The 16,352-nt window shown below is 41.3% G+C and overlaps 1 protein-coding gene across 6 annotated transcripts in view; it reads right to left on the bottom strand.

The window, feature by feature from the left end:
* Nucleotides 1–16,352, bottom strand: part of TSC2 (TSC complex subunit 2) — a 77,419-nt gene that overhangs the window by 40,508 nt on the left and 20,559 nt on the right. For all 6 annotated transcript variants that reach the window (XM_056535578.1, XM_056535581.1, XM_056535580.1 and 3 more), the window contains exons 17-25: nt 15,914–16,036; nt 14,706–14,812; nt 12,948–13,104; nt 12,749–12,871; nt 11,337–11,471; nt 8,468–8,657; nt 8,229–8,322; nt 6,781–6,883; nt 6,605–6,699 (exon numbers count right to left, since the gene is read on the bottom strand). In XM_056535578.1, the coding sequence (XP_056391553.1) occupies nt 6,605–6,699; nt 6,781–6,883; nt 8,229–8,322; nt 8,468–8,657; nt 11,337–11,471; nt 12,749–12,871; nt 12,948–13,104; nt 14,706–14,812; nt 15,914–16,036 (1,127 nt within the window). The remainder of the gene's footprint in view (nt 1–6,604; nt 6,700–6,780; nt 6,884–8,228; nt 8,323–8,467; nt 8,658–11,336; nt 11,472–12,748; nt 12,872–12,947; nt 13,105–14,705; nt 14,813–15,913; nt 16,037–16,352) is intronic.

Here is a 16,352-nt window from a genome sequence, read left to right as displayed (position 1 = left end):
ACTGTGGCAGATTAATTAAAATCAGACGCATGCACCCATCCGACGTTTCCCCACAGCAGTGGCTTTGTCAACGACTTTAGGGCAAATGGCGTCCAAATAAGCCCGACCAGGGTTTTTAATAATCCTACCACACAGATATAATCCTATCCGTGATGTCACACTCAAACTTACAACCAATCACTGCTAAATCCTCATGGATTGGTCCAATATTGATTGATAAGGCCACTATCCAACCTAATTCACTTTGCTGTATCGGGGCTGAAAACGTCACATTGCCACTCAGCCTATCGCCGGCCAAGGCGGACCTTCGCTGCGGACAGTTATTGGCTGAGTGCAGTATGACTCGCCGACCACCAGCAACCAGGAAGAGGATCACGGTGGAAGCCGGAGCGGGTTACCGGAGGCACCTGTGTGTAAATTTTTTATTTATATATTTTTTTTTTTTTTTTTTACTGCCGGCAGTATGACAATTTTCCCATCCCTGAGTACTCCTTTAATTGACTTATTGGTCTACATAAGCTTTACTTTGGATTTAACATTTATTTTCTCACATTGAGCCATTAGTAATCCATATTGGAAATATTATCACCTCTGCTGTTAATTCATATTGAAAACTTGCAGTCTCTGTATATCAACATATTTGATTCAAGGAACTGCAGTTTCTGTATATATGGCAGTCAAATAAAAAATTAAAAATAATGAGTGACTTTTTTTGGGGCTTAAGGCAATGATTGTCAATAATTTTAGTATATCTGCCGAGAATAATCATAAAAAAAGCTGAGAAGGTGAAACCTTTGTTGAGTCCCAATGGATTCAGCAATTTGAGCCGATGGATCCAACGTGATTCTTCACATACTAATTTGATATTAAGATTTCCACGTCTGGGTCCAAGTTTGACTTGGGTAATACCCCAAAATGTTATGGCCAATGGATTATCTGAATGTGTCTCTCATGTGGCGTTAAAGTGGAGTGTCTGTCCGGGTGTTAATTGTACTGATGTGCTTGGAGATTCTTCTCCGTAGCTGTTGTATTGTCTTACCAATATACAATTTAGGACAGTCACACTGTGCTGCATATATAACTCCTACAGACTGACAATTGATAAACTCTCATATCTCATATGTTTGATGGTCAACTGGATTGATAAATTGAAACATCTATACAATAAAGTTGCACTCTCTCTGGAATTCAATTTCATTACTACAATTTCTTTTTGCTCATAAATATTGACCAACTGGTATTCCTCTCGAGAGGGGTTTGATGATTACTTCGCCAGTCCAGGAAGCTGTTTGTTGAAGTTGGTTTCTGAGATTATATATACACACATATACATATATATACACACACATATATATATACATATATATATATATACATATATATATATATATATATATATATACATATATATATATATATCTATATCTCAGTAGAAACATGACCTTGGTGACTAATAGAGATAGTGAGATCAAGAAAATGTAGTTGACATTTGTGAATTTCAGAGGTGAAGTGCATTCCAATTGTGTTAGAATTTAGTGTTTAAAAAAAAAAAAAAAAGTGTTCAAGTGTTCATTAGTGCAGTCCCCAAATTTTTTTTTATAAAATCGACCCCAAAAAAGAATGTGATGTGAACTCAAAAAAAGTGAATCATAAAAAACTAAACCACCCAAACTTCCTCCACCCAAGAAAAGGGTTAGCATAATTCTGTGCGAAAGGAGTGCCCATAGCGGTGCCTTTTAACTGAAAATAATAACAGTGATCAAAAAGAAAAAAAAGTGAGTGAGTAAAAATTCTAGTAAGGAGAGAACAAATTGATTGTGTATTGAGTGCCTTGGTCTTCAAAAAGTGATGTGCTGCTTTGATTCCTAACTCATGTTGTATGTTTGTATATAATGATTCAACATCAAGTCTGGCGATAAGGCTCCCAAGTGGAAAATTTATCTCTTGTAATTTATGGACAGCATCTTTTGTATCTTTGATAAATTAAGGCAAACCCGAGATGAACGGGGATAAAAATTTATAGACTTACACGCTGACGTTTTGTGTTAAGTTTTCGCAGCCAGAGGCTATTGGACGACCTGGAATTGGATTTGTTTGCTTATGCAATTTGGGTTATGCATAAAATGTTGCAATAGTCTGTGTAGGGTTATACAAAAAATTTTACTCTTCCGTAATCAGATTGCCACTCACAGCATCTCGCAACAATTCCTGAAGTTGATTGAGAAAACTAGTTTGAGGATTCGAATCAAGTTTTTTGTACGCTGAAGTATCATAAGAGTCTCAAGACCATATCTTTGTAGTCTTGTCTGTTCATCGCTACTATATTTGCGCCTTTGTCTGAAGGCTTGCACACTATTTCTTTATTAGTTTGGATTTCTTTGAGAGCCTACCACTCGTCAGGTGTTAAGTTAGTAGGATGTGATGGACGTGTTTTTAATTTTGATAGATCAGCAGTCAGCATTTTAACAAAAGTATCTATCATTGAGTATTAAGTAAAAGGTTTTAGACGAGAAAAAGGTGGATTTAAGTTCTGAACACCAGTTAGGTTTTCCTCATAAAGATCTTGCAAATCTGACAATACCTGTTGTTCTCTCCTTACTACAAAGCCAGGATTTTGTTTAACATTTTTATAAAATTTGTAAGATACTGCCAATCAAGCATGATGCAATACAATAGAGCATGATGGTATAAAACAAATTAATTAGATTGTATAATGTCCTTGTCAATCAATATTGGACCAATCCATGAGGATTCAGTAGTGATTGGTTGTAAGTTTGAGTGTGACATCATGATAGGAGGTTATAAAAACACTAGTCGGGCTTGTTTGGACGCCATTTGCCCAAAAGTCCTTGACAAAGCCACTGCTGTGGCGAAACGTCGGACAGGTGCATGCGTCTATGATTTTAATTAATCTGCCACAGTTCTCAAACTAGTGATATTAGGTATATACTGCAGCCATACTACTCAACAGATATAACTCTGAATTGCAGCTAAACTGCTTAATTACACAAACTGAGGTACAATGAGAACTGTATGGTAGAAAAGTTTAATCGTTTTTGGGAGACAATAAAAGTTATGTTTTAACCATATGGTGGATAGTAAAAATAGGATTCTAGTGGTCACCCTAATGACTAATCGTAAATAGTATGAGAAATTGATCCTCCATCCACTCGTCCTTTTTTTTCTAGTTAAAATGTAGCATTACACATAACCATTTAGCTGACCAGTAGCCCTGAAGCAACCAGAACAAAATTAAAATTAAATAAAAAGAAGTTAAATAAATACATTAAATAAAATAAAATGTAATTGATGTATTTATTTAAAAAGAGAATATATTATATTATATATGTTATATATACACATACATATCTATCTTTTAGGCCCAGCTTGGAAAATAAAAAAGGCTCCTGCAGTTATTCATGTAACACACACACACACACACACACACAACCCCCCCCCCCCCACATTGATTACTACCCCTAGATCTGTATTAATGCAGAACAGTAATTCTCCATGATAATTTTCCATTAAATGGCTGGTCACACGGCAGCCGCCTGATGATGCCCCTGTGTGCGGATGGGTGAAAACACCGCGTCATACCTGTTGTTATTAATAACATAATAGATTTCCCTGTCAGGATGGTTTAAAACACAAGTTACCAATCATCACAGGCGCATGAGAGACTTAAAAATCAAACAGCAGAAATAAGCAGTCATAAGGAAATAAAACCTAGCGAGGCTACAAGGGTGAGCATGGAAGAATGATGGAGGAGTCGCTGATCAGGAGCTAAAAGGTATCTGATGTGGTGAGACTATGGAGATTCAAGGGGTACTCCACTGCCCCAGCATTCAGTTCCGGACGCTGAGCTGCGGGGTCGTGAAGTCACGATCACGCCCCCTCAATGCAAGTCTATGGGAGGGGGCGTACGCCCCCTCCCATAGACTTGCATTGAGGGGGCGTGGTGTGATGTCACGACCCCACACCCAGCTTTCGGAACTAAATGTTCTGAACGCTGGGGTAGTGGAGTACCCCTTTAAAGGAGTTTCCTGGATTAGGATAATGCTTTTTTTATTTTATTTTATTTTTTTATAAAAACAGTGCTATTCAAGTGAATGGGACTGAGCTGCAGGACTACACATGACCTGTGGACCGGAGATTTATTGATTTTTTATTTTTATTTTTGTGTTTTTCTAATCCTGGCCAACCCCTTTAACACCAACTTTGCTATATAAGGTGTACCTGTCCATAGGAGCGAGACTGCCCCATAGACAAGGAGACTGACCAATCAAAAATTTTGATATATTACTCTACAAAAGAGCAAAAACTTTTTTTTTTTTTTTTTTTTTTAACACAGTGTCAATTTCAAGGGGTATTCCGATTTAGTAAACCATATCTCCTATCCACAGAATATGGGGATAAGTGTGTGATCATGGGGGGGTCAGAACCCCCCCTGCAATCTCCTTAAAAAGGAGCCCTGTCTCTGCCTGCAATACTTAGCAGTGGCGTCTTCTGCCCTGAGCGCTCCGGCCTACATCTTCACAGACACACGTCCTTATGTGGGTACTCCGGCCCCAAGACATCTTATCCCCTATCCAAAGGATAGGGCATAAGATGTCTGATCGAGGGGGTCCCACCGCTCGGGAGCCCCACAATCTCTCATGCAGCAACCACCTGTCTCAGCTGCACAAAGTGATGATCGCTCCACGTCTGAAGCCTCACGACCATAGGGCTGGAGTATTGTGACGTTATGACTCCACCCCCTTGTGACGGCTGGGAGACAGGTGGGGTGCTGCATGAGAGATTGCGGGGGACCCCAGCGGTGGGACCCCCACAATCAGACATCTTATCCACTATCCTTTGGATGGGGATAAGATGTCTTAGGGCTGGAGTACCCCTTTAACAGCGATGGCCCACTCAGCCGGTGACTGGCTAAGCGGGCCAGCACTCCAGTTTACCCGAGTACGGCTCTGAAGGCAGAGGAGAAGTCCCAACTTCTGGTAAGTATTATGGGCAAAGACGGGGCTCTGTACAGGAGATTTTGGGGGTCCTAAACTGCATGAGTTACATGACATAGTTGGGTTTTTATAATGTTTGTGTTAATATACTCTTTGCAGTGTAACAATAAAAAATTGATAACACCAATATCACTTACCGGTATATGTAAAAATATATATAAAATATACACACACATAATAATATCTATATCTATATATTATATTTTTATACACACATTTTATATAGATTGGTAGATAGAAATAGAGATATAACATATAATATATATGTGTGTGTGTGTGTATGAGCCAGAGTGCTGCTGTTGTCAATTTCCAGCTTTCCCATTGAGCTGCATGAAGGGGGGGGGGGGGGGGGGGGGGGGGCTTGTGCAGTGGTTGAAACGCCCCATTCAGGAGGGGAGCTGGGGCCCCATTCAGGAGGAGAGCCGGGGCCCCATTCAGGAGGAGAGCCGGGGCCCGATTCAGGAGGAGAGCCGGGGCCCCATACAGGTGATCGCAGGGGGTCCCAGCGGTCGGACTCCCCTGCAATCTGACACTTCTCTCCTACCCTTAGGATAGCAGATAGTTTTGCTATCCCAGAATTCTCCTTTAATGGTTAACAACCAGGGAAAGTGTACTGATATTGCTCTGATCGGCACGACTCTCTAAAACACTGACCACTCCTATCTGCAAAATCAGACAAGACTAAAATGTGGCAACACATCTGCTAAAAATTGTCGTGTTTTTGGTCCAAAATTGTGTGGATTCTCTTTTTAAATATAATCGGTAATGACAGCAGTCAAATCCGTTTTTTCTGACACGGAGCATAGAGTTAATAGATGAAAATTCTAGTTACCTGCAGTTGGCATTATAGGAAGCTGATGAACTGTATAAGGTTTATTATTGAGAGCAGAGTACACTGTAAGCTCCTAACCTCCCACTAGTTGTGGTTGCAGGCAAGGCAGAATTTAAAGTAGTAGTATCATGGACTAAAACGTATCCCCTAGCCGCAGCATAGGGGATAAATTTTAAGTCGCGGAGGGTCCGAGCGCTGGGGCCCCCGCAATCTCCTGTTTGGAGTCCCAGCTCTGTTCCACAGCGGAGAGTCACTATATAGCTCTATGGGAGCGCCGAAAATTGCCGAACGGCTCTCCCATAGAGCTATATGGAGGGGGCATGGAGGCCCCCACCTTAATCGGGGGTCGTGGCACGCCGCTGTAGAAGAGAACCAGGGGCTCCATACAGGAGATCATGGAGGAGCCCCAGCGCTCTGAGCCATACCCCACACCCCTGCAATCTAAATGTATCCCCTATGCTAGGGGATACGTTTTTGTCCATGATAATTCTCCCTTAATCATTTTAGTATATAGTTTTATATAATTCCTCAGTACAAAATTTTTGAATAATAAAAAAATAAAAAGACAAAGGGTGAATGATGAGCAGCACTATGGATTGTCACAATGGTGTCATAAGATACAACTGCAAGCAGCAGCTGCAATAAAGGCCAATATCCAGTCTCTGTACAATGTAGTGATGAATAATCGTATTCTTTACATGTAAAACAGAAAGAATTAACACACAGTCAGCACTTAATGTTCATTAAGACGACGTACCTCTTAGGCCTCTCGTTCAGACTAGTACTGCGGGCCCTGAAGCTGCCCTTCTCAGGAGTATCATCAAAGCTCTGCAGGACATTGGAGCGAAGACCCTGCAAGGAGAAAGGGAGAGCAAGTGAAATACGGCTCCTGGAGAGCAGGTGAGTAAAGGGCGGACAAAGTGCTGCAGTTACCTTGGTTATATAAGGCACAAAGTCTCTTCTGAAAGACAGTCTGCATCTGATGAACCACATCGCAATGACATGGTGGGCCAGGAACACTATATACTGGTTAAACCTGGGTGAAAAGAAATCGAAGAGGTAGTCAGTGGTCTCCAAACCATGGCCCTCCAGATGTTGTAAAACTAAAACTAACAACATGTTCCAACAGCTGTCAGGGCAGCCTGGGGATTTTTAGTTTAAAGGGGTACTCCGCTGGAAAACTTTTTTCTAAAATCGACTGGTGCCAGAAAGTTAAAACAGATTTATAAATGACTTCTATTAAAAAATCTTAATCCATCCATGAAGTTCTTTTCTTTTTGAATTCCTTTTCTGTCTGACCACAGTGCTCTCTGCTGACACCTCTGTCCGTGTCAGGAACTGTTCAGAGCAGGAGAGGTTTTCTATGGGGCTTTGCTCCTACTCTGGACTGTTCCTGACATGGACAGAGGTGTTAGCGGAGAGCACTGTGGTCAGACTGGAAAGAACTGCACAACTTCCTCTGGAGCATACAGCAGCTGATAAGTACTGGAAGGATTAAGATTTTTATACAGAAGTAATTTACAAACCTGTTTAACTTTCTGGCTCCAGTTGATTTAAAAAAAAAAAAAAAAAAAAAAATTCATAATAATAATTACAGTGACCCTTCAACCTACGATGGCCCCGACATACGATCATTTCAAGATATGATGGACTCTCAGAGGCCATCGCATGTTGAAGGCAGCATCAGCATACGATGCTTTTGTATGTTGGGGCCATCGCATAAACGGCTATCCGTCAGCGCAGACTGCTTCAGCTGCCACCGGATAGCCATTTACGGTGCCCCGTGTGGTCCGCTGACGATCACTTACCTGTCCTCGGGGCTCCGGAGCGTCCTCTTCGGGATCCCCTCCATCGTCGGCGCTCTTCATCGACATCATCACGTCGCTGCGCACGCCGTCCCATCATCCAATAGGAGCCCGGTGCGTAGCGACGTGATGGCGGCGACGGAGAGCGAGGATGCCAGGGAAGCAGAGGCCTCGCCGGAGCGTCGGGGACACCTCGGGGACGCGGCGACAGCGATGGAAGGCGACATCCAGGGCAGCGGTGACGGTCCGGAGCGGCGGGGACAGGTGAGTACAACTTCCTCTAACAGTGGCCGTTGGCTGTCCGGGCATGCTGGGTGTTGTAGTTTTGCAACATCTGGAGGTCCGCAGGTTGAAGACCACAGTCCTATACTTTACATTGCACGGATCCCTCAACATACCATGGTTTCAACAAACGATGGTCCGTTTGGAACGGATTACCATCGTATGTTGAGGGACCGCTGTATAATGTTTTCCAGTGGAGTAGCCCTTTAACAATATAATCTATCAAGCCACACACAACTATGGTTGTGCCCACAGCTTCCAGCAGACTTCCAGATGGACCCAGCAGGTACTCACTTTGATGGATTTGTGTAGGGAAGAGAAATGGCAAACACGCTAACATACTGCTCCGCAGCAAAGTTCCCATAAAGATGAGGCAGCCGAACCAGAGCTGAAAAAGAGAAACGCCGACGGGTTTATATTTACTAGGACACAAACACATTAACAAAGTCATAATACTAAACATGTTTACCGCTCTCTGCAGTCTTTTCTTTCTACTCACTGCTATAGAATACAGAACCAAAAAAAGGACTTACTGGACAGAAACTCCAGCATGGGGATAGCCATGGTGACTGTGGCGGAGATGTGGGTCAACTTCACAATGAGCACAGGTAAGGACTTAATCAGGATCCCTGGCATCTCTACCATACACATGGAAAGGGCAACCACACATTGCTTGGCACAGCGGTAGATAAGTCCGGTTTCCAGACAACGCACCATTTCCCTCTGTGAATAAGAGTCAGACAGGTCATCACACTCGCCCTAGGATAATGTGGACCATTCTATTGTCTTAGCTCAACTTGGATGATTTTTTTTTTAATATTTTTTTTTCTTTTGGGGGGGGGGGGGGGGGGAATGGGATTTTAAATTGACCACTAGAGATGAGCAAATTTACAGTAAATTCGATTTGTCACAAACTTCTCGGCTCGGCAGTTTCTGGTGCTCTGGTGGGCTGGAAAAGGTGGATACATTCCTAGGAAAGAGTCTCCTAGGACTGTATCCACCTTTTCCAGCCAACGGGAGCACCTGAAAGCTGAACTAATTTATGCAGGAAAAGTCATCAACTGCCGAGCCGAGAAGTTCGTGACAAATCGAATTTACTGTAAATTCGCTCATCTCTATTGACCACCAAACCTTTGTATTAGACATGATCCTTAGTCCGTTCCTGACCGCGACATCCATATAAATGCGGTGCTAAGGTAATGCTCATCTTAACGGGCAGAGATGCAGTTCCAGATCCAGCCCATAAACTGATCTACTATACAATAGTCCAGTGTTTTCAAACCAGGGTACCTCTAGCTGTCGCAAAACTACAACTCCCAGCATGCACAGGCAGCCGTGCTGAGAGTTTTAGTTTTGCAACAGCTGGAAGCACCCTGGTTGGGAAACACCGGGCAATTTAATTAGCCATTAACCTCTTCCCAACCAATGATGTACATGTGAGGGGAACATGATGTGGCCCCAGGAGTCAGGTCCCTGTTATAAAGCTTGGATTATATATATGTCCATCAACTTTTCCCTCTGGCAATGTAGGAAACTGATACTAGAACAAATCTCATTCATTTAAATGGGACAGTTCACATTCATCCGGTGTCTCACTTTGGACTCTGTGGACTGGCACTGGACAGGAAAACGCATCTTATTGCATTTCCTCATCTGGCATTAAGAAACAATGGATGCCAGACGCTACATAACTGATGCACCTTGTCATCAGTTGTGGTACTAGCTGCGCAGAGATTAAGGCTGGGTTCACGTATGCCTGACACCAGATATATGTAATCCTAGCCTAACCGGCAGATGCCCACTGCTATCAGCAGTTGATATCTGCCAGTAATGACGGACATGTCGGTCATTTAACTGGTTAAATGCCATGATCAATAATTCCTGGTGTAGCAAGGGAATGTAATCGCGGGGGGAGGGGGGCACCTGGGGCCTTACCTCTGCTCCTTGGGCTTTCCCCACTGACTGTTGAAGGCTGCCTTAGGCAGCCCCTAGCAATCGGGCGCAGATAAAAAAATGTTTTTAACTCCTTAAGGACGCAGGGCGTACCTGTACTTCCTGCACCTGCTCCCGCGTTATAACCCGGGGCCAATACCAGACCTCACCGATCACGGTGATGTCCAATATTAACCCTTTAGACTCAGCGATCAAAGTTGATTGCCGCATCTCAAGTAAAAAAAAAAAATAAAATATAGCATTCCCGGCAGCTCAGTCGGGCTGACTGGGGCCACCAAGGTGTTCTGCTCAGCTAGGACGCACGAGGAGGGTCCCTTACCTGCCTTCTGTGCCTCCGATCAGCAATTGATTGCTGATCGGAGGCACCACTGATAGCATTGCATTGATCAGTGCCTGCAATCAATATAATGCATGTTATAGTCCCCTATGGGGGCTTTAACATTGCAAAAATATAAAAATAAAATTTAAAAAAAGAGTTAATGAAAGTGATTTAACCCCTTATCTAAGAAAAGTTTGAATCACCCCACTTTTCCCATTTAAAAAAGATTTAAAAAAAAAAAACTATGTAAATAAAAATAAATATAAAACATATGTGGTATCGCCGTGTGCATAAATGTCCGAACCATAAAAATATAGCATTCTTTAAACCGCATGGTCAATGGCGTACACGTAAAAAAAAAAAATAAGTAAATAAAAAATCAGCATTCCAAAATAGAGCATTTTTGGTCACTTTTTATACCATAAAAAAAAAAAAAGTGAATAAAAATCAATCAAAAAGTCCGATCAAAACAAAAAAATAGTACTGATAAAAATGGTGCAAAAAATGAGCCCTCAAACATCACCCGTATGCAGAACAATAAAGAAAATTATAGGGGTCAGAAGAGGACATTTTTAAACGTATACATTTTCCTGCATTTAGTTAATTTTTCCCAGAAGCATGAAAAAAATCTAACCTATATAAGTAGGGGATCATTTTAATCGAATGGACCTACAGAATAAAGAGAAGGTGTAATTTTTACTGAAAAATGTACTATGTAGAAATGGAAGCCATCAAGTGTTATAAAATAGCGTTTTTTTCTTCAATTTTGATGCATAATGATATATTTTTTTGGCTTCGCCGTAGATTTTGGGGTAAAATGACTGATATTACAAAATGGAATTGGTGGCGCAAAAAATTTGCCATCATATGGATTTTTAGGTGGAAAATTTTAAGGGTTATGATTTTTAAATGGTAAGGAGGAAAAAACGAAAATGCAAAAACTGATGGTGAGTCCTTAAGGGGTTAAAAAATATAAACACCTCCCCTTTCCCATTTTTCGAATAAAACATGGTAAAAAAAATAATAATAATTAGCATTAATAGAAAGTAACTCAGTTAGGAACCTAGCCCAAGGAGTGGTTTCAGACATGGAAGACACACCCTCTCCGGGAGTTGCCCATAGAGTCCTACCTGTTTACTGATGTCCAAGTAAGGATGGTATGAAGTCAAAGCAGTGAGCACAGGAACCACGGCGAGCTGTAGGTCAGTACGGGAGAAACCGTCCGGCGTGTTGTAAAGACGGTCACTTGCGCTCCGGTCTGACAGCTAGAACACAGTATAATATTAACAAGGGGAAAAAACACATAACCATCCTGCAATACAGTGGTCCCTCAAGTTACAATATTATTCGGTTCCAGGACGACCATTGTATGTTGAAACCATTGTATGTTGAGACCAGAACTCTATGGAAACCTGGTAATTGGTTCTGAATCCACCAAAATGTCATCCAAAAATAGGAAAAAGAGAGAGTTAAAGAAAAATAAGTAGATAACTAATATAGATAAAGCAAATCCTTACATATAAAAGTAATAAAGATCTGCTGGGAGCTGTAAATCACTGTTTGTCAGTGTTTCCCAAGCAGGGAGCCTCCAGTTGTTGCAAAACTACAACTCCCAGCATACCCAGACAGCCAAAGGCTGTCCGGGCATGCTGGGAGTTGTAGTTTTGCAACAGCTGGGGGCACCCTGCTTGAGGACAGGAGCTTCTTCCGGGTCCTGTAGTACACGCAATGTCCAACATGGAGCCGCCCTCACCTGGTGTCCAAAGGAGCAGGTAACCCTGGTACAGGTACAGAGTAGTACAGAACATGTAATACCTCCCTGTACTGTAGGGGGCGCTACCAGACACCAGTCAGTGCATACACTTCAGTAATACAGGTAAAGAGTACAGAACATGTAATACCTCCCTGTACTGTAGTGGGCGCTACCAGACACCAGTCAGTGCATACACTTCAGTAAAACAGGTAAAGAGTACAGAACATGTAATACCTCCCTGTACTGTAGGGGGCGCTACCAGACACCAGTCAGTGCATACACTTCAGTAATTCAGGTAAAGAGTAGTACAGAACATGTAATACCTACCTGTACTGTAGTGGGCGCTACCAGACACCAGTCAGTGCATACACTTCAGTAATTCAGGTAAAGAGTAGTACAGAACATGTAATACCTCCCTGTACTGTAGGGGGCGATACCAGACACCAGTCAGTGCATACACTTCAGTAATACAGGTAAAGAGTACAGAACATGTAATACCTCCCAGTACTGTAGGGGGCGCTACCAGACACCAGTCAGTGCATACACTTCAGTAATTCAGGTGTTTTACCAGTGAATGCCCATTCTGATTGGTCAGTTCTTCCGGCCATTGACACGTTTCACAGATCTGGACTGTCTGTACATTGTATGTTGAGTCTGGTTTCAACTTACAATGGTCCAGAAAAGACCGTTGTATGTTGAAACTATTGTATGTTGAGACCATTGTAAATTGAGGGATCACTGTACACAGAAGTCAGGTTTGAGTAGACCGATGTGTGGCCGGTTGCTCACCATGGTGCACAGAGATGCAGACAGCTGGTCAATGTTGCATGGAGAGGAGAGGATGAGGAGTTTGTATCGAAGGCACTCGGGAAGCTTGTTGAGAACGAGTTTTAGAACTTTCCAGTCTATCTCCTATAAAGACAAAGGGTGAGGCGTAAGTAAGTAATACAGAAATAGAAAACAAGGAGAGAAGAGAAGAACACAATACCTGTTTTAGGCATTGCAGGATGACCCCAAACGCCAATGAGAATGGCAGAAACCCCATGCGAGGACAACCACTCTGGGATGTGAGGCTGGGACTTCCAGCAGGAGGCGACAGGGTACCAGGGGATTTTCTGTCGGACATTCTCTTCTCAGACTCATTCCTACAAGACAATGGAATATTGTGAAAGGATATCTTTTACAAAAATTCTATAAATTTATATAGTCTACAAAAAGGCTAAGGTTATCAGTAATAAAGGCGCTCAAGCAAAGCACTGGGCATCTACCGTGCATATAAAAGCACCAGCACGGTAGAGTAGATGTTAGTCTATGGATACATTGCAAACCTTATTTAAGAGGTGGTTGTCTTCATATTGCTTAAAAAGAAAAACAAAAAAAGTGTCAAAAAGGCACAGTGGACTACTTGGCTCACTGTGCCCCCCCGGCTGCCATGCTGCTCCCCTGTGACATCAAACCAGTCACCAGTCTATAAGTGTTGAAATTCTGTGCGCAGTGAATGGGGATCGACCTACCTGTCAGACTCCATGCCCATGCATCGCAATAGCAAAAGGTAAAGAGCTAATTCTCAGGTGAGAGCATTGTACACTGTCAGACACCAGGGTAGATGTGTTGCGGGGCGCAGGGGAGACACTCTGCGGCTCCTTCTTCAAAAAGGTTTTTTTTGTTAAGCAAAATAAAGACAACAGCTTACATAAAGGTTTGCAATGTATCCATAGACTAACATCAATTTGACTGTGCAGGTGCTTTAATATACATAGAACAAGCGACAGATGCACTTCAAAAATATTATATAAAATATATATAATTTTTTCAACTTTTAAATGTATCCAATACAAATAAAAGAAAAACAAATTGCGTTAAATAGGCACTGTCCGTTCCCAAAAAAATTTCAATGTTACTGATAAAAAAAATAAAAAAATGAAAGACCTTGTGTATGGTTGTTTAAATTTTTTTGAATATTTAGTAAAGAAAACAGCTCCTGAAAATCCCACCACTAGGGGTCCCCATACCTACTGGGACACTAATCAGTTCTGCAGCAGCATCAGGCTTGTCCATGAGTCATAGACAAGAGATGACTCCTGGACAAGGCTGCAAGAGCAGATGCACCAATCACCTTCCACCACCAGGGGAGGGACACACAATCACCTTCCACCACCAGGGGAGGGACACACCCACCCTGCCACCACACACCAATCACCTTCCACCACCACCACAAGGGAGTGACACACCCCACCCTGCCACCAAACACCAATCACCTCCTACCACCAAAAGGGAGGGACACACCCCACCCTGCCACCACACACCAATCACCTCCCACCACCACAAGAGAGGGACATGGCCCCTTCCAGAAAGGATTTCTAACACTGAGCTAATGATAGAGTTTTTTTTTTTTTTTATAATATAGAGGCATACAAATACATGTACATGGTCAGGATTAGGTAGTAAACAACAATTATTTTTCATTTTATTTTTTCTGACAGGTTCGCTTTAAGAGTAGGGTCACATGTAGCGCATCAGCAGCGTATTTGATGCAGTGGAAGGGCTACTGACTGTCCCTAGAGTGTGCCGCCTTCTGTACCCCTGCGTCCTGCTATGGCCTGCCCGTAGCAGTAATCAGTGGCTACAAACAGATCTGCCAGTCACCGCGCGCATGCGCATTGTACTTACAGACACAGTGGTCGCTCTCCCTGGATACGCTACAGGTAACCCTACCCTAAGGAGGGATCTGTACATGGAGACTTACACAGATTCACAGAGGCAGTGAGGGCTGAACCTTACAGCTCCATCCTTGTTGGGAAGACCAATGCGCTTTAGGGAGTCAGCTCGTAGCAGCAAGAAGAAATCAAACACCTTTTAATAAAAACAAAAAAGAAACATTGAAATAAAATAAATACTGTATTGACAACTAAACTAACCCATGAAATGTCAGCCAATAAGTAAATAAATAAATAAACTAGAAAGCATTAATAAAAATACCAAAGGGTTATAATAAAGGCTCAACTGGACAACCAAACTAATATTGCCTACGAGATAGAAAAAAATATAAATAAAAAAACACACACACCAAATTTTTTTTATATAATATAAATAAATATAATATATATATATATATATATATATATATATATATATATATATATATATATATATATATATATATATATATATATATATATATATAAAAATAATATATATATATAAAAAAAATATAATATATATATATATAATATATATATATATATATATATATATATATATATATATATATATATATATATATATATATATATATATATATACACACACACATATATATACATATACACACATATATATACACATATATATACACATATATATATACACATATATATACACATATATATATATATATACACATACACACACATATACACACACACACATATACACACACACACACACACTTTAATAATAGTAATCATAATAATAAATATATATTTTTTTATTATTATTAATAATAAATAATAATAATAATAACAGCAAGCAATAACCAACAATAATAATATTTTTAATACAACAAAGTGTAGTATTATAAATACAATAAAGGCTGAATATATATATCCAACTATGCAACGAGTATAAGGTACTAGTGCACAAACCAATGAAAAAGCATGACCTAGATCAGTGTTTCCCAACCAGTGTGCCTCCAGCTGTTGCAAAACTACAACTCCCAGCATGCTCCGACAGCCGTTGGCTGTCCGAGCATGCTAGGAGTTGTAGTTTTGCAACAGCTGGAGGCACACTGGTTGGGAAACACTGACCTAGATTAACAAACACCTCAAGTGCATGCAGAGTACAGCGAAATACACGGCAGGCCCCGCATAAATATTTATACTGTCTATATCACCATCATTAGGACATCACATCATGTGACAAAGCCTATTAATGTAAAGAGAAACTAAAACTTACTTGGTGGCGGATATTGCTGGCCATGGGGGAGCTGTACAGGTTTATGTAGTGTAACTGGATATGGTTAACCAGCATCTCATACACCCGCATGGCATGACTTGCTGGTAGAGTATACAGCTTGGTCTACACAGAGGAAAGACAGGTTTAAAAGAACTACACAACTTCCTCTGTAGCATACAGCAACTGATAAGTACTGGAAGGATTAAGATTTTTTAATAGAAGTAATTTACAAATCGGTTTAACTTTCTGGAGCCAGTTGATATGAAACCTATTTTTTTCCACGAGAGTACCCCTTTAAGGCAGTGTTTCCTAACTGGTGTGCCTCCAGTTGTTTGGCTATCCAGGCATACTGGGAGTTTTTTTTTTTTTTTTTTTTTAACAGCTGGAAGTGCCCAAGTTGAGAAACTCTGTGTTAAGGACTAGTCAGCAGAAAAGTAAG

This window comes from Hyla sarda, chromosome 8 (assembly GCF_029499605.1).
Source record: "Hyla sarda isolate aHylSar1 chromosome 8, aHylSar1.hap1, whole genome shotgun sequence".
Taxonomy (NCBI): Eukaryota; Metazoa; Chordata; class Amphibia; order Anura; family Hylidae; genus Hyla; species Hyla sarda.
This window is presented reverse-complemented; position numbering and strand designations above follow the sequence as displayed.